The sequence below is a fragment of the Thamnophis sirtalis genome, unplaced genomic scaffold (assembly GCF_051295495.1).
Source record: "Thamnophis sirtalis isolate CommonGarterSnake01/CBP01778 unplaced genomic scaffold, rThaSir2_p1.2 scaffold_1, whole genome shotgun sequence".
Taxonomy (NCBI): domain Eukaryota; kingdom Metazoa; phylum Chordata; class Lepidosauria; order Squamata; family Natricidae; genus Thamnophis; species Thamnophis sirtalis.
Genome location: NW_028261381.1, coordinates 377,062 through 401,786, shown reverse-complemented (window position 1 = coordinate 401,786; position 24,725 = coordinate 377,062). Strand labels below are relative to the sequence as shown.

The following is a 24,725-nucleotide window of genomic DNA, read 5'->3' as shown; positions in this document are numbered from 1 at the left end:
CCAGTGGAAGCATCAAGCTCTGCTGGGGAGCTGCGAGCATTCTCATTCAGTGCATAGATAAAAATCTTGTAGTCAGTACCGGGTTGCAAGCCTGTAAATCAAAATAAAGAGTTAAAAATAAACCAATGGTGTTTTTGTAATGTTCTGATTGGAGGAAGCCTATATGCCAGGGGTGTGAAACTTGCGGCCCGTGGGCCACATGCATCACTCGCTGGCCCTACCCCCACCTCGTTTAGTGAACGGGGGGGGGAGTCCCAATACATCACGTGATGCCATTGTGAAGTTTGACCCCCCTGCTCTATGCTAACATTCATTAAAAATAGACAGCAAGGAGTTAAAGAAATTCAGTTCACAAGCCCTGGAGTAGAAAAACTGTTGCTTTCTTTTGATTGTGTTATAGATTGACTGTGTAATAGTCTTCAAATCCCTGCAGAATTCTGAAATCATTCTGCAAACAATGAAGAAACAATAACGGAGGGCCCTGTGGAAACTGAAGGAATCAGAAATTAAACTAGATCATAATGATCACCTGGAGCCCAGGGCAGAAGGTATGATGGCAAGAAAGAAATGAACAGGCACGGAAGTTCTAAAACCTGAATTTCCACAATCACAAAAGACAAGAGACCCCAAAGGGGAGCCAAACCGTTTTGGATCTTTACAAGTTGCGCAGAAAAGAAGATTCCACCGATGGTTCCTTTTATCCTACCTACTGCATGGTGATGTGATGGGGGAAATGATTTATTCAGTGCCCATAGGAAATGCGATTCTTAATATTTACAACTCAGAAGGGCAGGGAGCTCTGAAGAAATGATCCCAGGGAATGAATTAAAAATACTGAAAGCATACGAAACATGGTCCTTCCGCTATAGCAACATTCGTGTTTTCTGAATTCTCCTTGGAGCTGCCCAGCAGCTTATAATGTTCTAAATTTGGTAATAAAAAATGGACAAAATACCCTAGTTAACGTTCAAGTGCTAGAAAGTTGTCAAGAGTTTGGTTTGTTTTATTCTGCATGATATTCTTTAGCAATACGTTTCTCTTCCTTCCTGCTAAGTTATTATCATAGAACGTTTCAGGGTAGAGAACTGAAGCTCACGTACCAGTGACGGTGTAGGTTCTCACATCAGGACTAATCGTTCTTTGAATTGGATTCTGACCCCCAGCAGGAACGGCCTCTATCTGGAAACCCGTGATGGCCTCTGTCTTGGTGCGCCAGGTAATTGTGATGGTTCGCTCTGTGACATCTGTGACACGAGCCCTACGGGGAGCACTAACATCTGCACCAAAAAGGTGGAACGTTCATCATTAATACAAAGGTCACAATGAGCTCAGAAGTTTCACAGAAAAAAAAAAAACATTAAAATAAATTGCAGTCCACAGCCCAGAGATTGATTGATTTTATATAATTGCCAATCTCAATTAATAGATCCAATACTCAATAGATAGAATCTATGTTCTATGTTCAATATAATCAATTCTGGGTGACAAACAGCTTCATAATAATTAAATCCATAAAAACATTAAATCAGTTATAAATTATATGTAAGGGCAACTAAAAATTATCATATTACATACAAAATTAGTAATGGAGTCCCTAACATTTTCTGGACCCCAGGCACATAAGCAGGTCTTGAAAGCTTACGAAAGGCCAATAGGGTTGGGGCCACCCTGGGCAGTGAACGGAGAAAGTTCCAAAGGGCAGGGACTATGGGCAGGAAGGCCCCGGTCTCCCCCTGGTCTCCCCCAACTAACATCATCCCCAATCTATTAGACCAAATTGGATGACTAGAAATGATTGGGAGAAGACGATCCATTGAGAACTGGATCCCAAGCCATGTAGAGCTTTAAAGGTGACAATCAGCATCTGGAAACACAACGGAATAGCTCCCAAAGTAGTACTGTTACATGTATTGTGTAACAGGCACTATTAACTAATTGTGCAGCCGAATTTTGTATCAACCTTAAATGCTTTTCAATGGCAGCCCCATGCAGAGCTCATCACAACAATCCAAATGAGAGGTAACAATGGAATGAGTGACTGAACAAAGTCACCCAGATCAGGAATGGGGCACAACTGACACACAATCTGAAGATGGGTGAAGGCCCTATTAAAGCTGCCATTTGCTTTTCAAGCAGAAGCACAAGTCTGAGAGGACCCCCAGGTTGCGTGCAAAGCCTGTCTCAGTCAGTGCTACTTCATCCAATTCCAAAGACAGAAGAACCTTGTTCCCAAGAGAACTAAATAATCAAAGCCAGTCTGTCTCGCTTGGGTTGAGTCAGAGCCCACTGCCCCTCATCCAGGCCCCTACGGCCCCCAGGTAGAGTAGGATATGCACAGCATCACTCAACGTGTCTGGGGTAGAGATCTATAGCTAGGTGTCATCTGCATATTGATTATACCTCCCCCCAAATGATCAGATCATCTGAGCCAGTAGCTTCATGCAGATGTTAAGCAGGAGAAGAGAGAACCCACCCCACATCACAGGAGTTGTGAGCTGGCTCTCCCACCATCTCCTATTCACAGTGACTGAAACTGACCAAGAAGGAAAGAGGAAACCAGGATGGCCATTTAGGAACATTAAGGGCATTTTTTAGCCTTATTGGTTCAGCAAAAGTCTAGCTCCTTGTCCACTGTCTCATAGTGCATAGCAGAATTACTACATAGAAGCCTATAGAAGAATATGAGAACAATAGTCGTAGCACACCAAGATCCCTACGTGACTCTATTTCTGTGTCTTTGAATCCCAAGGTAGTGCACAGCCTACCTCCTTAGCCACTGATAAACACAGCGTCCCCTTTTAACATCTTCAATGCTGATCACATCACATCTTGTGCTAATGTAGTTATGCGCTGTGTGAAGTGGCACTTCCTTTATCTGTCTTGAATTTTAACTTTACTGAATGACATGCAATTTTGTAATGTCAAAGATGAAAAATGACTACGTATCTTGATACTGCTTCTTTCTTTGTACTCCTGGCCTAAAGAGCCACACAGTGTTTTGCCTTTCAGCTCAGTGATTTATGGCAATTTTCATTATGTGGGACCACTTACTTTCCAGAGTATTAACTACACCTTGGGTAGGTCTGCTGGTCAAAGAGTCCTTCAGAGCATAGATATTAACTTCATATTTAGTTGCCACCTAGACATTAAAAAATCATAGGAAGTTAGGAAATGTGCATCCTTCAAAGAATCTGTTACACATGCCATTTTAGTAAATAACAAAATGACTAATACCTAACATGACTGTGTATCTGCTGTATTCATGTCTAAAGTGGGATGAGGAATTTTTTTTCCAACCAAATGGTTCTCTTCTTCTGCTTCATCACCCAAACATTCATACCCAAGCCTAACATGGATATGGTTTCTATTAATAGATTAGGAGGGGAGACAACACCTCCTCTCCCACTGCCCTCTCTTGGTCTTTCAATGTTGCTTCAAAGATTTTAAAATCAAGGGAGAGGCCTGAAATGGAGAACAGGAAAAGGAAATCCTATTTCACCATACTGGTACCTATCCATATTTCTCCTTCGGTATCTTAGATGCTCTACAAAGAAAAAAAAGCCTAAGGCTTGGGTAATTACCCTATACAACTTGCTACATATGTGAAAGTCTCTATACTACCCTTAAAAGATGCATAATCTTTTCCTTAAAAGATTAACGCTAATTATGAAGTGAAGCAAAGGTGAAAAATGTTTGTGTTTAATTTATGTCTTCTAAACATTACCTTCAAGTCCAATTGATTTTATAAATGCTAAATATAAGTTATATTTTTCTCTCACTATATTTTAAATTGCTGCAAAACAAGCACATCAAACCAAGAGTAATAAAAAGAAGTATCACCATTAGTCCAGAGATAACAGCAGATGTGCTATCTGGAGCAAGGTTAATTTCTTTCATTGGACCAGTCTTTTCCTTGGGATTTATTCTCACTCGATATCCAGTAAGCTTCACGTTTGGTGCAGTCCAGGTTAGTGTGAGACTTGTTGGAGCAACCTGAATAAATTTCAGATTCGTAGGAGGTGGGATTGCTGTTAAATTCAGAATGACAAATTGAGATGACATGGGAAGAACTCAATAATAAAAAAAGCCATCTAAATCTTTTAACTACTATCAATTCAGGTTTTTTTTTCCTTTTATGTTACAGTTACAACAGTTTTTTAAAAAGTTTTCATACATTGTAAATGAAAGCTAGAAAACTAGCCTAAACCATCTTTCCTGTTGAATATGGGGCAGTAAATTTCAAAAATACACTTATCTCTTTTGAGATCAAAAAGCATTGTCCCAGAATGCAAAATAACAAGTGAGCCATTATACCATAACTCAATCTGGACAAGGAGGTACACAGGTTCCAAAAATGACAAGATAAATCGGCATAGTAGAGGCAGAAGACTAAAGGTGAAGGTCAAAGCAGCCCACCCATTTTCTTTTGAAACTGGCCACAGTCACCGTATCATCAATGTTATGATTAGATAAAATTCACAGTGATAGGCATTTTGGGAGAGCACGGCAAAAATGTTTTCAAAATTCCAAATACGTCCACTATTTCAAAACAATTGCACAGTTCTGCTTTATAACATCTGGTTTTTAAAAAGGGAATATAAAGAATCCCGTCTCAATTATTGTGATCAGGATTTGAGCCAGAGGAAACTCCTACTTAAAAAATTAAAACAAAATGTTCATACAAATGTCATCAATCCAGATCTAACCCTTGTTGCGCCACCTATGGCCCCTCAAATCTATACTATAGCTGAAATATACACACACACACATATATTACATATAGATATATCATATCTGAGTTATTACAGCAGCTGCAGAAAGAGGGAAGCTGTGCAACTGAGAGAAGGAACAGCATCTATCTTTGGGTTCAAAAAATAATAATCTGACACGGAAACATTATTCTTTTGTTTGCGCATGGATGTGGACTTTTAGGTGTGATTCCGTGTCTCCAATACTGCACAGAATGTTTTGGTTCTTCTATTAATCCTTACCCATTGATGTTGCTCTGATCCCATACCTCAGCAACGCCCAACCCAAGCACTTCATAGGTAATTAGCTGCAACTGGATTCCTTCACAAGAAGGAACAGGTATCATGGTGACCAGGTGACTTTATTTCATGGGTACCTGTGGTCTGGGTGCCAATCAAAGGCAGGCTTTCCAAGTCATTGTGCAAGGCAACAATGTAAACCGTGTACTCAGAACCCGGCCTGAGGCCATGCAGCTCCGCGGTCTCGTCTTCGCCCTCTGGAGCAGGGAATAGTTCCTGGATTCCATCCTCAGGGGTCGAATAGGTCACCCTGTATCCGGTGACTTGCCCCTGTGGGCTTTCCCACGCAATTTTGATGGAATCGACATCCACTGCAGTGAATGCCAGTCCTTTAGGAGGGTCAACGTCTGTTAGGCAAATTAATGGTGAAAGGTTAAGCAGAGGAGGAGGCAAAGCAGATGTGGGGTTGCACAGAGCGCCCTTGCTATAAGCATGCAAAGCCTTCTTGCTCTTGGAGATCAAGAAATAGAATTCGTTTGTATTTCCTGCCTGACTCTTGTAACAGCTAATCACAGCTGATTAATTACAGGGTGATCTTACGATTGCCTTGAACAGAAGTTTCCTTTTGTTCAGTGGCCTTACTTCCAGTTAAGTGAGAATAAGACGGCAACCCATTGCTACTGCTCATGTATCTATCTATTTGTGGGATGACAGCTTCAGTATGAGTAGCAATACTAGACAGGTTATTTTATTTGATTTTGTGTAAAACAAAGGGAAATTTTGGTTAAAAAAACTATTTTAAATCCTGGATTTAAATTTCTTCATATTTTCTAATGCAAAGGCCTCTTTTATTACTTATTTGCTGCTCACAAGTTCCTGAGAGGAATAAAAAAGTTAGACATATGACCTATATATGTATACCCAAAATAGTATTTTGTTTTGTAAGATGCCCAGAGTCTACTGGAGTGGGTAGCTATATTAAATTTTACAAATAAAAAAATAAATAAAAAATGTTGCATTGTAAATAAATAGTAAAGAACAGATCTTCTTCAGTCAGATTATCTTTTCCAAATTATTAACCAATTAATGATTTCTAACACTTATAAATGTAGTTTAAATCTTAGTGTAAGCAGTTTCTGTGTAAAAATGTAGTAAAACAGCTTTTTCATAACATAACTATGAGAATAGTATAATTTTTGCCATTTTCTCAAAATTTTGATAGTAAACATATCCCAAGAGATTTAGGTATTTGTAGCTATTGTTCGCCTACTATGAAATGTGGGAAATTTGAATTTACATACTTGTAACAACTTTCTCAACCAAAGGCTGGCTTTCTCCATTTGGCCCTTGGGCATAGACGCTAACCACATACTCAGCTGTAGGTTGCAGTTCATCAATTGTGACTTCTGTTTGTTCTGCAATAAATAAAAATATATTTATATATGGTCTGAGTATTCAGTTGCCCTTCAGGAAGAAAAACAACTTGTTCTGAAAAAACCTAGGATAGGATAGAAACTATTTCAGAGCAAAACAAACAATTTAAACAGATTTCCGAGTCACAAATATTTTGACAATGTAAATGTAGAAATACTTTTCTCTAGAAATAGTATCCATTGTTTCAGTGTTTTTAAAAATAGATCATCATCAGAAGTTTTAATCACATGTAAATTACATGATTAATAAGACTTACATTTTGGGCAAGCATTCTTTTAGCAAGCATTGCAACAACTATTCCTGTTTTAGAATATCTCAAAATCTGCCCAATGTAGGGAAGTTTTATAATGTATGACTTCAGTCCTTATGACCCTTAGATAGATGATAGCAGCTGCTGGTATTACAAGTTTCAAATATAGTAAGATGTGAAGTTCCCAGAAGATGACCTAATTAATTTACGAGCCTTGAGGCAAAGTTCAAAAGAAATCCATTCATTTATTAGGATCAACATTTTGGCATGTTCTTCCGCTTAATTGCATTTGAACTTTACCCCTGTGTCCCCTTCCCTATGTCTGGGTCATAAATCACATTCACCAACAAGGTTGTAGAAATATGAGATCCCACTCTGGCCCAAGGTATGCATGGAATGCTCCCTCCAATGCCAATCTGATAATAGTCATGGCAACACTTTACAAGTTGATATTTCCTTTTTTCCCCCTTTAAAGAATGGGTTCCCATGCCTAACATAAATTGCTTTTTTATTAAAAGTTTTTTAGTTTTCAAAACAGACACAAAAAATCCCCTTTCTTTACATACTGTAGAAAGTGTATCAGTTGGTTACAAAAATTTTCGTGCATTTCTTTCACAGTCACCCATGATTCATATTAATTCTAGTATTTTAAATCAAATATACTTGTACATATTACCATCATCATACCCCCATTCTCGTTTGACTATAATTGTTTAAACGTCCTTCATCATAAAACATACCAAAACTCAAGACATAACCACGTACTGGTATCTCATTTGCTATTTCTATTATCCCAATAACCCTATTCCTTATGGCCTATTCTAGCTAAACATCAATAACATTTAGTAACAAAGGTTTCTAATCTTCCTTTCCAAATCACTGTTTACAATTTACATCCAATTTCCCCTTGTTGTACCCATACCTATATATACATTGTTATCATTATCTCTCCTTTATTTGACTATATCCATTATCATAATTTAATTCTTTTTATTAATCTTTATATGTAACCAAACCATTTCTCATCTTCCTTTCATAGGTACCATTCAATATTCATATCCAATTGCTACTTGTTATACCAATACATATGTATACATTATCATTTTCAATTGTTTATTTAACCATATCTATTGCCACTAAATTTCACTAAGTCCAACTAGTTTTAGATTAAATACTTTCATCTATCAACCTTTATCTTTCCAATTAGCTAAACATCCATAATATTTAATAACAAAGTTTTCCAATCCTCCTTTCCAAATCACTGTTTAAAGTTTACACCCAGTTTCCTTATGATATACCCATATCTATATATGCATTGTTATTCTTATCCCTCATTTATTTGACTATATCCTGTATCATAACATTTCCCCCTAATAATCAAAACTTTAATTGTATCTAACTTAGTTCTTTTTTTAATTATCATTATTATTATTATTATTATTAACCTTTATGTATAACCCAAAGGGATTGCTAATCTTCCTTACTTTCAATATTCATATCCAATTATACTCATCATAACACTATACATTATATACATCAGTAACATTATCAGTTATTTATTTAAGCTATATCTATTATCAATCAATTTCACTTTAATTCGTTTTAAATTATATTCTTCCGTCTATCAACCTGTATCTTTCCAATAACAAAACAATTTCATATCTTCTGCCATTTGTGGTACCAATCCTCTAATCAACTTCTTGATCAGCTTTGTATGGACTTCTCTTAGCAACTCCGTGCTTGTAAAATCTCTCATATAATCTTGACACTCTCTTTCTGTTTCTTTATTCAGCTTGTCTTTTGATTGTCAGCAGTGTTATCAAAACTTTTGCTAGTAGAATTTCTTTCTTTGAGTCCATCAATTCTTTAATTTTTTCCTTTTTTATATCCTGCCCTCTGGAATAAAATTTCTCTCCATTTACTTCCTCTTTCAGTATTCCATTCTTTCCATTTTCAGGAACAAACCAATTACCATCAATATCAGCAGGTTTAATCTTATATTCATTTTCCACTTCCGTTTTTTGAGTTTCAATCACCCCGTCTTGCATTTGATATACATCATCAATTTTTCCATCATGTTTTATTGTTATGTGCTCTAAGTATTCCAGCTTTTGATCTATTTTTTCATATATATTTGATAACTTTTGTATTTCTGAAAGTATCTTTTGCAAGTTTGCCATTCTAACAAACACAGCTGCTCTGGCTTGGAAGGTAAATAAGACTAAGGCATAGATTCACAAAGGATGTTGTTTGCACTTCAAAGAATCAACTATGTGTTTTCCTTCTTATCACCCTTTTTAGCCTCGCAGCAAAGCCTTATGTCGCCTCGCCAAGTCAAAAACAACCCATGGAAGAACAGAGGCCTCCCAGCCTCCGAGCAGCAGTAATGCTGTTAAAAAATTTCTTTGTGTATCTTTGTAGCTTGTATTTCAAATTAGAAAAAAGAGTCCAATCTTTAAATGAATTAGAAAAACACCCACAGCAATGGAAGAGGAAGACATTAGCCTATAAAAAACGGATAATCATAAATAGAAGGTAGAAGAAGAAAACTTAATCCATCCATTTCAAAAGGCTTGTATAAATTCCATCCATGAAGATAGCATTTAAAAAGTAAGATAACCACGGTCCAAAACCATTCCAAATTTAATTCCGCCGCTTGACTCTTCTATTCTTCAATTTAAATTAATTTCTAAGCTTTTATAGGCAGTCTCTTTTTAAAACAATAAAAGTTCCTCACCAGCTGGAAACACTTTCACTTTCCGTACCCTTCCGTTTTGGAGCCGCCCCGACTTCAGCAGCCTTGGCTGGATTTTTTACCGCCAGCTTGAAAAACTTCTCTTGCTTCTTTCAGGGATTTTGTGATATCCCCGAGATCAGCAAGACGTATTCTTCCTGTTCACCATCTCTTCGGGACGGTTTAGGTCCATTTGGACCACCCAGCGGCAAAATTATTGGCTGCAATCTCAGAGCATTGAGACCGCACAACCATATCGTCGCGACCTTGGCTCCTCCTCCCATATAAATTGCTTTTTAAATCCTCTAGAAAGAGTTTCAAAGTGATTACCTGTGATACAGTCTTCATACTAGGCAATTTATTTATTTATTGGATCAACTGCATCTGCTTGATTTGCCATAATATGCTAAGTCAAAACCACCAGAATTTATATACTAAAACTGGATAAGCAAAATACATTCTTTTCTCAAATGATGATCAATGTGGTTGTGTATCATCAAAGGCGATGGGTTCAAACAAACCAAACAGCTATCATCATTTCAAAAAATGCAAAGTAGAATGATTATGACATAATTAATAACACAATTATTAACATCTTTATAAAATATTCAAAATGTCTTTATAAAGAGATACTCACTTCAGCACATCATCAAAATAACGGAAAAAAAAAAATCTTGTTGAAGTACGATTACAAATACCTTCACCAGAAATGAAATATTTAATATTGGCTATGGGTTTCTAATTCTTGGCTGTCTCTCTTAAGCAGGAAAAAAGTCATATCTCTCACAAGAAGACCTTGTTCACTTCCCAGAAGCACATGTTGAAATCCTCTTATGGCTGATTTAATTGAGAATTGACTGAGCAAGTAGTAATGCCCATATTTGGATTTCCTCAAAATCTACAAACTGTAAAGAATCCAAAAGTAAAAGCAGCTACTAAAGTTGTATTTTATGGCCTACCTCAAGATAAGCCAAGGAACAGATCTGAACCGAATCATGAACCGTATTTTTCGGAGTATAAGACCCACTTTTTCCTCAAAAAAAGGCTGAAAATCTAGGTGTGTCTTATACATCGAATACAGCATTTATAGCTGTGCATAGCCTTATGAAGGCTTTCAGAGAGCTCCTGGGGGCTGAGGGGGGCAGAAATAAGCAAAAAATGGGCCGTTCCCCTCCCAGCCTCCAGCAGCACTCAATAAGCCTCCATAAGGCTATGCATGCAGTTTTTTTGACAAACAGGCCCATTTTTGTGAAAAACTGGCTCTTTTTTGCCCCCCCCCCCCCCAAGAACACTCTGCAAGCCTCGCCAAGGCTATTCATGCCTTTTATTTGGAAAAAAAAGGGGGGCATTTTCGTGAAAAACGGGCTGTTTTTCGGAGGTTTGCAGAGTGCAAAAACTTTTTTTTTTCCTTTCGGAAAGCTCTTTAACTGATGAGAATTACATATTGATCAAGAGCTGGGCCAGCAGAAACCAAGTCTTAAGGTTTGTCAGCGATTTCCTTCTCCAGCACATGGATAAATACACCTGGACACATCTACCTACACACACACTCTCTCTCTCTCTCTCTCTCTCCCTACCTACCTACTGTATTTCTTTCTCTCTCTCTATCCCTCTATCTACCTACCTACTCTCTCCCCCCCTACCTACCTACTGTATTTATATATCTCTACTTTTCTCTCTCTCTTTATCTATCTACCTACCTAACTACTCTCTCTACCTATCTACCTACCTATTGTTTTTCTCTTTCTTTCTCTCCCTCTCTATCTTTCTTTCTACCTACCTACTTTTTTTAAAATTTGCCTCTTCAAAACCTTGCTGCGTCTTATACTCCGAAAAATGCGGTAAATTCCCCCAGCAAGCCTTTCCTTGAAAAGAAAAAAGATTCTACAAATGATAAAAAATAAAATCTGGTCTAGCAGAGAAGTAAATGTTCCTCATTAATCCATGGCCATGGAATAAAATTCCATAGTAGTAACATACCACTTATCACTTTTTGACTTGAAATTTCTTCCATTTGTCATCCCCTCTTAATTTATTACTCTTAGTTCCCCATGAAAACAAGTCTGGCTCAATTCTGCAAAGAAAAGAAAGTGCTTAGAAGTAATAGGTTTGCTTCTAAGAAAGTGGTGGCTTCTGTATTCTACAGACTAGCTAGAATTGTGGCAATCACTCTAACTAGGAAAGCAGAAAGCTCTCCAAGCTTGCTAAGATTCAATGTAAAAACATTTCTTAGTGGAGCGTGTGATATTAATGATATGATGCCAGTTTTTCCACAGATCGCCGCATAATCTTTCCAGTGTTCACAATTTCCTTCTCTTCTGCAAAACCTCCCAAAAACATAACAGGCTATCATAATCCCACATTATACTTGCAAGCGAGTCAAATTAAAATTAGAGTTTCCTTACTTTCACTGAAACACTCAGATTGCACCCTGCTTCCTGTGATTTCTTTGTGCTCACCTGCAGAAAGGACTCTAGTTTTTATGGGGCTGTGGCCGTCCTTGGGGGCGGCTGTCACTCTGTAACCAGTCACTGGGGAAGAAGAAGGCTGCCACTTCACAGTCAGGCTGTTGTCTTGGACATCGGTCACTTGCAGCTGCGATGGTGTATCAACCTCTGCAAATGAAAATTTAACTTTCAATGTTAAATTTTGTCCTTCAGGCTCCAATGTTTTTAAATCCTAACATCATGTTGTTGTTGTTGTTGTTACCACCACCCCCACCACCATTACCACCAGCACCAGTCAGGATGCCTCTTGGCAAAGCACAAAAAACAGATTAAGAATCACAATTTCAATATAAAAAGAATCAGTAAAGCACAAAAATTAAGATCATTAAAAGTTATGCAAGACGGTAATCTCAAAATAGAGAACTAGAAGTCAAAACTATTACAACAATTATCCAATAAAACTGACAGCCAAAGGAATACATAACACCATGTTACTCTGCATTAATTCCTGGTTGTATCAACTGAATCTTCCTACCAATTTAAAATAGTCAGGATGCCCCTTTATGAGAGATTATGCAGAAAGCTAATACGGACAACAAACGTTCTTCGTACAGTCTCTTCAGACCCCTTATGGCAACCCTGCAAAGGCTCAGGCGCCATCTTGAGTTGTATTGTTATGACTAAGCATTGTTTATTTAAAAATATTAAAGTTCATATACTATATTTTCTTTTGTGTTTTAGTTAATGCTCTTCTTTACATTTTTTACAGTTCATTTCCTTGTGTTTCATGCCATTTTAATTTGATGTGCAAAAAATGTATATTAACTACAAACAATATTACCTTATTGCTAGTACTTGTTATTTCAGTTACACTTAACATTGCACTCAGTCAGCTTAGGATAATATCTTAGGATAATGCGGTAGTAATTATTGGAGATCTTTCATTATCCTAAATCCAACGGTGTTAGTTTTATTTTACCTACTCCATCTAATGGAAGTCTCTCTCTATACAGCTCCAGGAGATAAATGGAATATGTATTAGATCTTGTTGATCCTAATTCCAGATACTAGAAGAAAATTAACAATGGAATACTGATGTTCTGATTTACAAGTTTCCCCAATGGTTTTTTTAAAATTTTGTTTATAGTGTTACCTTTCTTGGCAACTGGTTCTACTAAAGTTTACCATTAGGAACTCTTATCATCCTTGTTGCCTTCTCTACTTTTCTACTTTGTCTGTATCTCTCCTAGGTGCATGTTTCAATTTCTTTCTATCCTTTCAAACAACAGTGAAACTTTTAAATTTTAAAATAACCATTCTCATTTGATCAAAGACCCAGAAATAAAATAAAAAATGTCTTCCTTTACTGTTGCATAACATTTCAGTACACCATAAAAGCAAGATATAAGTATTTTCAATAAGTTGCAAATGATCAGAACAAATAGAAAACATTCTGGGTACATAACAGATTAAATGAAGGCAATAGAATGTTTGCTTAAGTCTTTAATCCAAAGAGAAAACAGCTTTACCTATTTGGTAATTTATGCTGACGGGTTTGCTACTGGCAGGACTGTCCCCTCGCCCAGTGACAGCATACACAGTAATGGTGTAACCCACTCCAGGCTTAAGATCGGAAATCGGAGCAGTGGAGACATGGCCAGGAACGGTGAACTCTTGAGCAGGCCCACTGCCACCTGAAGGTAAAGGGTACAAGACAGTTAAGAGATTACTACTCCTCTTCCTCCTCCTCCTCATCCCAATTTTTCCCCCTTTAACCATTATACCAAAGTGGCTCTCACTTTCCAATAACTTCCCATAAAAGGAAACACACACACACACACACACACACACATCATAAGGAAAATGGATGTAAATTGTAAACAGTGATTTGGAAAGGAGGATTAGAAATTTTTGTTACTAAATATTATTGATGTTTAGTCAGAATAGGCCATAAGGATATAGTGTTATTGGAGGATATTAGAAATAACAAATGAAATGCCAGTAATGTGGTAGAGTTTTAAATCTTGGTACATTTTATGATGAAGGATGTTTAAACAATTATAGTCAAATGAATATGGAGGTATGATGATGGTAATATGTATAAAAATATCTGATTTAAAATACTTGAATTAATACGAATTTTATGATGACAGTGGAAGAGACGCACGAAAGCTTTTTGTAACCAACTGATACACTTTCTACAGTATGTAAAGAAGGAGGATTCTTTGTGTTGTGTTTGTTTTGAAAATTTAAAATAAAAAAACATTTTTTTTTAAAAAAGGAAAAACATATATATTGTTGTGACCCAGCCACAGCAATTAATGGTTTAGTGGCATCTTCTAACTAAACTATAAAATATCTGAAAAACCAGAATTGATAATTTTAACATAGTTCTTGGCTCTTGTAAAATAACTTGCCTCAAAGATATCTCCAAAATTTATTTCAAAAGTTTTCTCAAAACATCAAGAATTCAGCTCTAAAAGCAGCTTTAAACGAATAGTCTGCCTTCCTTAGTTATTGAAATCCTTTACCCAGGAAATATCCTAAATAATTGTTGCTATTTTCTAACCTTGAAGAGCCCTTTGTGGTTGAAGGAGAGGGAGCCCTTCTATGGGAAGCAAAAGGGACATTTCAGCTTGGAATGGGTTCAGGAGAAGACCTTTGGGTCTCCACCTGCCATTTCCCAAGAGAGGGCAGACCGTCTGGTGAGATTCTGGTAATATAGGTGATCAACAATTAAATATCTATTTGGGCCTGTTCATGAATGATTCTTGGCTGCGTGCACCTGACATCTACAGTTTAAAATATAATATGTTAAGTCATCAATTAAATGCTTCTGTATTTGTATTACATTATGATCAAACAATATAAATCTGTACATTACAATTATACTAAGATTGTCTGAATCATAAGTTCAAATCTCCCTTGGATTCAGATCTGCTATGTGCTACTGATTTTTTTTTAAGCGGAAAGGACATTCTTTATCCCCTTTCTCATTCCTATTCCACTGCCAGATGGCACTGATTGTTAGGCGTTGCTGTTGCCATCCCATTATTTTTTTTCAGTTGAAGGCTAATCTTTTCTAACAAATATCAGCATCCAACAGAGCTCACCTGTTTCTCCATATGTGATCCTGTAGTATCGAACTGTAACAGCAGGTGCATCCCAGGAAACGACTAGACTAGTGGGGCCAGTAGCAGTCACCTGTAGGTCTCTTGGGACATCGGAAACTAGGAATGTTTTTTAAGAGCAATGTTTAATATTTATCTCATTAATCTTTTAATTGTTATACTATATACAACTCTCTAAATCCATTTTTGCAGACTTTGAAGTTCCCCAAATCATGCTGCCAAAATTCAGTAACAAAGGGGTAATTTTCAGGTACAGGATTCCTCCTCTTTGTAAAGCAATTAAGATGGAAATAAGCATGGATAGGCTTTGCATGCCTAGTTGAGGAAGCCCACATGGGCTGAATTCTCAAGCCTGCAACTTCAAGATACATCATTGCTTATTTAGTGCCTTTGAGGCCCAATTTACCCCCACCCTTCAAAATAATACAGTGATTTTGTTCTGCACAAAACTGTACCACATAATGACCACTAAAGTCTTACTACAGGGATTCTTAGGGAATACATGCTTTAAAATTATTTATGAAATGATCCACGTGTCCCATACAGCACACGCAGCCCCCAAGTGTCTGACACGATACGCTTCAGCGTCCAAGCCCCCCCCCCCAGCCCTTTCCCAAGGGCCATACAAGGCTGCACACGTGTCCACAGAGTCTGACTGGGAGCTGGCAGCATTTCTCAACACTTATTCTCTCATCTCACTCGCAGCACCTCTCTGCTACCGACTAATGAGTCTGAAAAAAACACTGCAACATTAACAACAGAGAGGTCCCGTGTTCACACCAGGTCCAAAACACTCCGTGTGAATCGTTTTCAATATTTGCACAGTCTCAATATTTGAAGCTGGCATTCCACAAACAGCTTCAGAAATTCCTTATCTTATTCACCCTCTTCATAACCACTTAAAGCACCTTCTTATTATTATTGTGTTTAATGTCAGTAGAATATGTTCTGTGATTTTCTGGCTCATCGGCTGCAAATACTGCCACATTTCTCATCTTTATGTTGAGAAGAGAACAAGCAGAGATATAGGGCTGGATCTCTGCATATAGTAACAATAAATACAGAATAAATTTGTAGAAGTTTTTGTCACTATATAAATTAAGTTGCTGCAATGCATCTTTTCATTTTTTTAAAAGTCATTTTTAAACATTTAGGTTCTTGTGTTTTTATACCACTTTAACCCATTAAAGTGAGGTTTCTGACTCAATTTGCTAATTCAGTTTTAGGAAAGATTTTTTTTCCCCAAAAAGTGAAATCTGATTCCACAGATGAAGATGCTAATAATTTGCGATTGTTTTTCTTCTTCAGCCCTTACCTGTGCTTTGCTGTCCAATTAGGGGCAAACTCTCCTCTTTGCCATAGAAGGCAGACACGCTAACCACATACTCTGACCCTGGGATGAGATCTGTGAGTGTGATGGAGTTGCGAGATGGTGCAACACGGACTTCTTTGGGTCTACTTCCACCTTGCTCAAGGTGGTGGCGTATTTTATAGCCAGAGATGGGGGAGCGAGGAGCGATCCAATGGACGGTGAAAGAATGGGCTGTTATTTCTGAGAAATCCAGTCCGGTGGGGGAATCAAGGCCTGTTTCACAAGAAAACACAATAGAAACCCAAACTTCAATAACTGCTTAATGTCTTGTTGCAAAAAGAAAACTACATAAACCTACAACCATTGTAAACATGAATTATTTTAATCCACGCTAGATTGCTGAAACGTTGAAACCATGTTCATTTTGGAAAATGACTTATTTCTGTAAATCTAATTCTGGAATTGCCTGAAGGCCCCTGCTTACTTTTCCAGCTGAAACCTGGCTCATCATGGTCTAAGTCCCATATTTTACAATGTTTACAATATCTATCTGGGTGGTTATTCTAGCTAAAATGATGGTACAATCATAAACGGCAGATATATAATGAATGGTTTTATTTTAACGCAAAAATTAAAGAAACACTTATTTTATTCATGTTGTTTCACACACCTGTTTTCTGCTCTCCACTCAGAGGTTTACTCTCATGTTGTTCATATACACTGTAGACCTTGACCAAGTATACTGTGCCAGGAAGAAGATCTGAAAGATTATAACCACAATGGAATCTGAGTATTAGCCAAGATCATTTTCATTCCTAACCCAAAAACTTTCCATACCCCTCTGCTCCTTGGGATTATGATATCCAGCCATTTCCTTAAACTCAACTGAATTTGATCATAATCTGTAATTCTTTCCATCATTCATTTAATACTACATAAAATACAGAACAGTTAAATTATAAAAACATTCAAATATTGCTTTTGAATTTGCTAGCACCTGCAGTGATGGAAATTTAAACGTATCATGACTCAGCTACTAGTCTACCTCTTTTCTATTGTTTTAAACATAAAACATGGGTTGTGCAATGTGCAGGTGAAATGTGAATTGTATTGTATTGTGAAGGGTTTGTATTCTTTGCCGTTTTTATGAGAGGGTTCCCTGAGACCTGGAATAATTTTATTGCAGGGTCAAAAGATTTAAAAAGGCAGTAGTTCAATCATCTCTGATTAATTCTTAATTTGCTCAGTTATTAATGAAAAATGCTATCATAAGCTAATTATCAAAGACAAGTCAGTATCTCAAGAAATTGAACTTGTGGAAACTTTTCAATTACTCTTATTCCATCATATCAAGTAAAAGAGGAAAGCAAAAAATAGTTCACTGCTGGCTTTCCAGTTTTTTCAGAATTAAACGGGCAATCATGAAGAAATATGATGCCTGATAAACCAAAATTTCTCTATTTTGAAAAAAAAAAGATATATTTAAAGGCTAGATAAACCCTATAGGAATTAATACATGTACAAAAATATATAATAGCTGTGTTATCTTATAATTCAATATTTTATCTCCTCTAATTCATAGTGCCATAAATTCTCTCAGGAACTTCAACTACTTTTATAGCTGATTATAAAAAGTGGAAGAAAATGGGAGCTGGAGCTCAGGCACCATTTATACAACCTCCCAAAAGATCAAGTAATTTTGATGTGAAGAAGCTTTTCTTACTTGTTAAAACCACGGCGCTGTCCGAAGGCGAGATGGAAAGTTCGGCGACATCGTCCTTGTTCTTCATGGGTGAGAAGCGAACCAAGAAGCTGCTCAATTGAACAGATGCCGGAGGAGTCCAGGTTACTCTGATGGTGTCAGGGCCCACATTGGTGAAACGGAGATCCGTTGGTGGAGGAACAGCTGGATTTTAAAAACAATAAGGACTTACATGTTTTCAGGAGAAGCGGAGATATTCAATAGTGATTTTAAAAGATGCCAAGGTCATGCAGAAAGAAAACCCACTACTGAGGCCAAGACATGCAAATAACCTTCTAACCATCTATGTCTCTAATTCCACTTAAACCAAAGCCTATTGGAAAGCATCTTTAACCTCTCAGTTCAGCCTTTATAGATTCTAATGATGTATTATATTATTACTATTATTTTTCATTTTTTTCAGATAGGCAGTGAGATCCTTTGCATCTATATAATACAATTTTTGAGAGTATGAAATGAGAGGCCGTTTCCTTCGCAGCAGCACAATGAAGGAAACAGTTCGTACCGTCTTTTAAAACGTTTGACAGACATGCAGGAGAGGAGGCTGAACAACTTCTCTGAAGTCTCTAGTAGGACTCTACTGCACAATTACTTCATCAAAGTAGTCGTTCAAGGGAAATAAACAGTAGTCTGCCATGCATAATGAATCCTCAGGTCACGTTCGGTACATGCACTACTGAGAATCTTCCCATGCTGCCAGTTGTCACTAGCTTGAGTTGGAGGAAGTTTCCCCTCCCCCACAACATTTGGGGGATTTAGTTCAACATTTGGGCCACTATAATATCTAAACACTAAATGAGGATCATACATGCTAAAATTTTGCACACATCAAGCCGATGTGACAGAGAATATTGCATTACATAGTTTACCCTCTCTGATAGGGAAATTAATGAATGTTACATGTTTCCATCAAATGTCAGAGCTTAAGAAAATAGGATCTGATGAAAAGAGAAACTTCCAATTGCAGATTCGCAAGTTAAATAAGCCAAATGCAGATGATTGGAAATGGATGGTAATGCACAGGATTCCAATTTCCATTTACTATCTAAAATAAAAGCTACTTAATGGTCCTCCCCACCGCGGTACATAGCGGTAAAGGGGCTATTTCTACTTGTCGTCCAAACAGCTAGTGACATCATGAAACAGCACTTTAGTTCAGTAGTTTTTCACTAATCACCCGTTTGTTGAATCAGCGTAGTAGGGGCGCTCTCTCCGCCATTAATGAGTGTGATTACACTGATTTCATAATCAATGCCCGGCTCCAAGCCTGTAACCATGTAGTATCCTACTGATGAATCCACAAAATCTTCAAAAATAGGGACAGTTTCTCCTGTGGCAATTACTTTGATGCGGTAGCCAATAATGGCAGAAGTATTTATTGGGGTCCACTTTAGGCCGATGCTTGTATCACTTACATCAACAAAGTTTAAGTCAGTAAGCTGGGGCACCTCTATTGCGTTAGACAGCAAAATATGGAGGTAATAACAAACAGACGCAGAACATGACAAAGAACAAGAGGGAGAAAAAGGATCATCAGGTTACTTCAATTTTAAATGAAAAAAGAGTAAATGGTAATATTGTAATATTGTTATAGTAATAACACCACAATTTACAATGACTAGTATTTAGCTAGGTATCTAATTATTCTTCCAATTTTCAAAACTGTTTCATGCATCATAAAGGAAATAAGATTTAGAGCTCATTCCTACAAAAATGCTGGCAAAAAATAAGCAAAGGATAAAAAAAAAAAAAAACAGGACCCTCATGGGGCTTCTTAGAAATCTCCCAGAAAAATTACCAACTTGGCCCACACTGTTGGAAGTTCTCTCAAGGTGGAGGAATGAAGGTGCTGCATTTGGACCAGGACGAGGAGAATGGATGTTCTCTCTCTTTACTGGGTGATTTTAGCCCCGCTTGCCTCACAGGATTGCAGGAAAAATCTGGAAGAGGAACACTGTCTATTCTACCTTGAACTTCTAAAGAAGGGGTCTGCAACCTTGAACACTCCAAGCATTTGGACCCATTTCCCACAGAAAACACCGGGAGCCACAAAACCTGGGTGGGCATGGCCAACTCGCTCCCACCTAGCCCCATGACTCCCACCCACCCACTCACTCCCACCCAGTCACATTAAAAAAAACCCAGCCACGCCTACCCAGCTCTCGGTATTTCCTTTTCTTTGGGAAAAAGCTCTCTCTGTCTCTCTCATTGCTCTCTTTCTCCCTCTCTCTGTCTCTCTCTTTATCTCTCATCTCTCTCCCATCTCCCTCATCTCTTTCTTCCTCTGTCTTTTTCTATCTCATTCCCTCTCTCATCTCTCTCCCTCTCATCTCTCTTTTTCTCCCTCTCCTTCTCTCTCTCTCTCTCATGTGTGTGTGTGTGTGTGTGTTCCCTTTTGAATCATTTCCAAAATCAGGCAAGAGTTGGGATTTTGCTGATGTTGTTCTTTCTTCTTCTTTGGTTGCTTTTCACCATATGTTTTAAATCAAGAGTCATTTCAGATTCCCAGATAAATGAAGCCCTTTCATTCCCCCTGCTGTGGGCTTTCTGCCAGCTGAACCCACCACTGGCTGGCTCTGCCCCTTGCCCTCCCCCTCCCAGTCACTCCTCGCCTGAGAAGGTAAAGGCGGCGGTGGCAGATGGAGACTCGCTCCATATTACAGAGCGAGATAAAAGCAGTTCTGTACTTGCCTCTCCTTCCAGCCCTTGTTGGAGTTGTGCGCACCTCGGTCGCTTGGAGAGACGCGTGACTTTCTCTCCGCCCCGAGACACTTGCCTGGCCCAGGTGTGGCTGACTCCAGTGCTCTCACCACCTCCATGGCCTGCTCCCTGCTCTTGCAGCGCCTTGTGCAGCACACTTAAATTTAGCGCCCTTCACAATGGGGGAGACGGCATCTCTTGTTCCTCCTGGAGCCCATTACAACGTGGAGCATTTGTCGTTCGGAGAGATGTGCAACTTTCTCTCCACCCCGAGACACTGGTTCGGCCCGGCTGCAGCTGATGCTCTGCGTTGTAATGGGATCCAGGAGGGGACACTGTCTCCCCCATTGTGAAGCACGCTAAATTTAAGTGTGCTGCACAAGGCGTTGCAAGAGCACAAGCAGGCCATAGAGGCAGCAAGGGCATTGGCGTCAGCTGCAGCGACCCGGGACAGAGTCTCAGGGCGGAGAGAAAGTTGTGCGTCGCCCTGAGCAACCGAGGTACAGGCAGCAGAAAGAAAGGCTGGAAGAAGAGGCAGGTACAGGACCGCTTCGCTCCTGCTCTGGAATACGGAGCAAGCCTCCATCCGCCACTGTCGCACCTTTCCTACTCAGGCGAAGAGTGACTGGGAGGGGAGGGCAAGGGGCGGAGCCAATCAGTGGTACAATCTGGTTTGGCAGGGAGCCACAGCAAGGGGCCCAAAGAACCGCCTGTGGCTCCAGAGCCGCCTGTGGTTGCCAATCCTCATTCTAAAGACAAGGCAGGATTTAATAATATCTCATTCTTCAACAACAGCACAAACGTTCGCCAGTATCAAGTTTGCTTTGTAAAAGCCATAAATAATCTATGATAGTTGATTTCTTCCTCATACAAAAAAGAGAACCCAACTACCAGATGCAACGAAGGCTGAAAGATATTTTACCAGAATGTAAAATATTTTCCTCTAAGCTGTGATTGTTTCTTCATCTGGCTCTTTGTCTTACAATTCTTGTCTTAAATATGATTGGAGACTCTTTACTGTTTGATTCCTTATCTTGTCTCCCTGGATTTTTCTAAATCCAGTTTTTTCCAAATTTGGAGAAGAACCTGGCAGGAATGAGCAGGTCTGGGACAAACAGCTGTCTTGAAACAGGAGGCAAAACTTCTTTCATATATATATAAAAGAGATGAACCTCTTGAGCCCACTTGTTCTGTAGAGGAGTAATATACAATTGTATTCCATCATCTACAGTTAAATTTTGGCACCACTCTTGGAGAGCAGGGGCTAAAAGGGGCTGAGAAGAGGTTTTGTGCCTAAATTCAGTGATCAAATTTTATCACCTATACCTCCTTTGAGCACAAACATCTCCTTCTGTCCCGTCAATACCACCGGAGGGTATTTTATAGGCTCTATTCTTATGATCAGTAGCATCACAGTGAATTAAGAACGGTCTAAGAGAGCTGCCCTGGAGACTCTGAAAGCCCAAGTCTTGTTTCTTAACCAACTGCATTTGAAAACCTTTCACGACCTGACAATGGAAGGATGGGAAGCATAAAGGAGACAGAATATTTGATGGCTGCAGAAAAACCAAATTGTTTTATTTGGCACTTATGAAAGTATTAAGAAATGGAATCTGGATACTTATTAATCACTAAAGCAAAATTTGGAAAGGATGTAATATATCAATGGTGATCTGTAAGTGCTGTGTCTACATATACCAAACACTTCTTATTTTGTAATCAAAACCTACTAATTATATTGTAAAGAACTGGCTAAATTAAAACTTTTCTCTAAGAGATGGGTTTACTGTATCATCTAAAAAAAGGACCAAAAGAAACATTATTTTTCTAAAAGTTATTTGTTTAAAAGAGTGGTTTTGATTTAAGCCCTTTGAATAACCCGGATATGACAAGATTCAAATAAATTCAATGCACATAGAAATGTCAAGCAGTGTTAAACAGCAAGCACCTGTGAAGTCTAGCACCTGGAGCCATTTGGAGATTAAAAATAAAACAAAACAAAATCACTTCATAATATTGATTACCCCATAATTTTACAGCCCCCACATTCAAGCAATATAGACTACATTTTCAACTCTAAAATAGTTCTGTGGTCACAGCAAGGTAACAGAGAAAAAATCACTGCAACTACAAGCAAATTTCTCAAGAGTAAGAAATTTCTCAAGAAGGCAGATTGTCAGCACAATAAGATGCATTTTCAAAAAAAATAAAGAACAATTTTTAAATGGGTCAGTTACATCATCTTTTGTGTTTTATGGTCTTTTGACTGAATTTAGAGAAGAGGCAATATTTTGATCTAAGACAGTAATCTGACAGCAGGAAAGATTTTCTTCAGCAGAAGTCTTCTTTATATAATAGCTAAATACATGTTCCCGTGCTACCCTTTGCAAATTTCAATCTTCCAATTTGCAATATTTATCAAGAATGGCTAAATATATATTTCAAATATTAAGACACTCATCAAATAGCAATGTCTCTAGCTAAATCTAGAATGAATTGACTCTGGGAGTCTTCAGCAAGAATGATACCAGCTTTCATTCTCCTATATAACATCAAAGATCAGGAGAGCTAAGCTTACTGGTGCTAACAGTTAACAGTAATAGAGTGGGAAGTGTCCTTCGAGATCATCTAGTCCAACCCCCTGCTCTCTCTCCCTCATTGGCAAACAAGGGTTAAACCTTGGTTGAACTCCAAGGTTTCACTGCACCTCATCTTCTTCCCATCTGCCACTGAAAATCAGGGGCAAAATCTTTTTCCATCTAATTTCTATGGTAATCAATCTAGAAACAATGTAAAGCTTTTTCAAAACAAAAGAGTAAAAATGTATTTAAAGAAAAGGATATATTACAGTAAAGTACAAATTTTAGACATACAGTACTTTGATTTTTTTTTCTTTTACATTGCATCTTTTCAAATGCTCCACCTGATTATAAAATAGGTTAGGACTGTAGCTGATTCTGTAATATTAAACAACAGTAATAAAAATATATAAGACTCTTGTGTTTTTTAAAATATTCAGCTCCATCTTTCGGCTTCTTTTAAGAGGACAAAGGCTAAATATTTTATTCATTTATGTAATGTACTGATGACTATTTTATACCTGATATTTTTACTCTCTCTTCATACTTACTTATGAAACGCAGGCCCCTTTCCCTCATCCAAAACTGAATGTAGCCCTCAGTTCAAAACTGGTTGCCCATTCAGGAACAAAACAGGCAAAACCTTTGTTTTATAATACTCTTCTGCCTTGTTTCTTAATTAAGTGTTTAATATGACTTCTCTAGATATATCACACCCAGTCACTGGACCACAACAATTTCTTCTGACTGAATCACACTGTCAAGATACTCTGAACTGAGGAATGATATGCTTCCTATTGGTTTTGGGATGGGTCCCCCCCCCCCATCTATGCAAAGAAAATAAAAAATATGTAACTTACAGAAAACATGTGTCTGGATTTATCTGATTAGTTTAATTAATTTAATGAGGTTTACAGTATGAAAATAGTTCAAAGAAGCTAAATCTTTTCAAAGTACTGAGTTTTCTACATTTATGCATATTTATTTTGACGTTAATTTTAGTGAAGTTTATTTATGAACATACCATACACACATATACATACATACATAAATACATGCATGCATATATACATACACAAACGCACACATGCAAATCAGAAGAAAATTATAGAAATACAGCTTTCATATAGAAGACTAATAGGACTAATTTACCGGTTCTATTGCTCATTTTTTAATTTACCTTGTGTGATGGTTTCGGAGATGGGCAAACTCTCTTGATTATCTTTGAGTGTGTAAACACTGACATTGTATTCCACACCAGGACTCAAATTTTCAAAAACGCAGGATGTATCTTCTGCTTTCACTTGCTCCTCCAGAGTGTAGCCTTCTTGCCCATTTGTAGGAACTGTTGTAATTCTGTATCCAGTGATATCTAATACACAATGACA

General features: G+C 37.9%; 1 protein-coding gene across 6 annotated transcripts in view; it reads right to left on the bottom strand.

Moving 5' to 3' along the window:
• FN1 (fibronectin 1) overlaps positions 1-24,725 on the bottom strand; it is a 97,019-nt gene that overhangs the window by 17,270 nt on the left and 55,024 nt on the right. For 3 of the 6 annotated variants that reach the window (XM_087706199.1, XM_087706214.1, XM_087706208.1), the window contains exons 24-36: positions 24,518-24,709; positions 19,236-19,508; positions 18,020-18,202; positions 16,967-17,056; positions 16,300-16,569; positions 14,967-15,083; positions 13,383-13,547; positions 11,866-12,021; positions 6,290-6,403; positions 3,841-4,028; positions 3,052-3,139; positions 1,101-1,277; positions 2-91 (exon numbers count right to left, since the gene is read on the bottom strand). In XM_087706199.1, coding sequence (XP_087562325.1) covers positions 2-91; positions 1,101-1,277; positions 3,052-3,139; positions 3,841-4,028; positions 6,290-6,403; positions 11,866-12,021; positions 13,383-13,547; positions 14,967-15,083; positions 16,300-16,569; positions 16,967-17,056; positions 18,020-18,202; positions 19,236-19,508; positions 24,518-24,709 — 2,103 coding nt within the window. Of the gene's footprint in view, position 1; positions 92-1,100; positions 1,278-3,051; positions 3,140-3,840; positions 4,029-5,125; positions 5,396-6,289; positions 6,404-11,865; positions 12,022-13,382; positions 13,548-14,966; positions 15,084-16,299; positions 16,570-16,966; positions 17,057-18,019; positions 18,203-19,235; positions 19,509-24,517; positions 24,710-24,725 lie in introns of all 6 variants that reach the window. The other 3 variants (XM_087706223.1, XM_087706228.1, XM_087706232.1) reach the window with 2 other exon arrangements.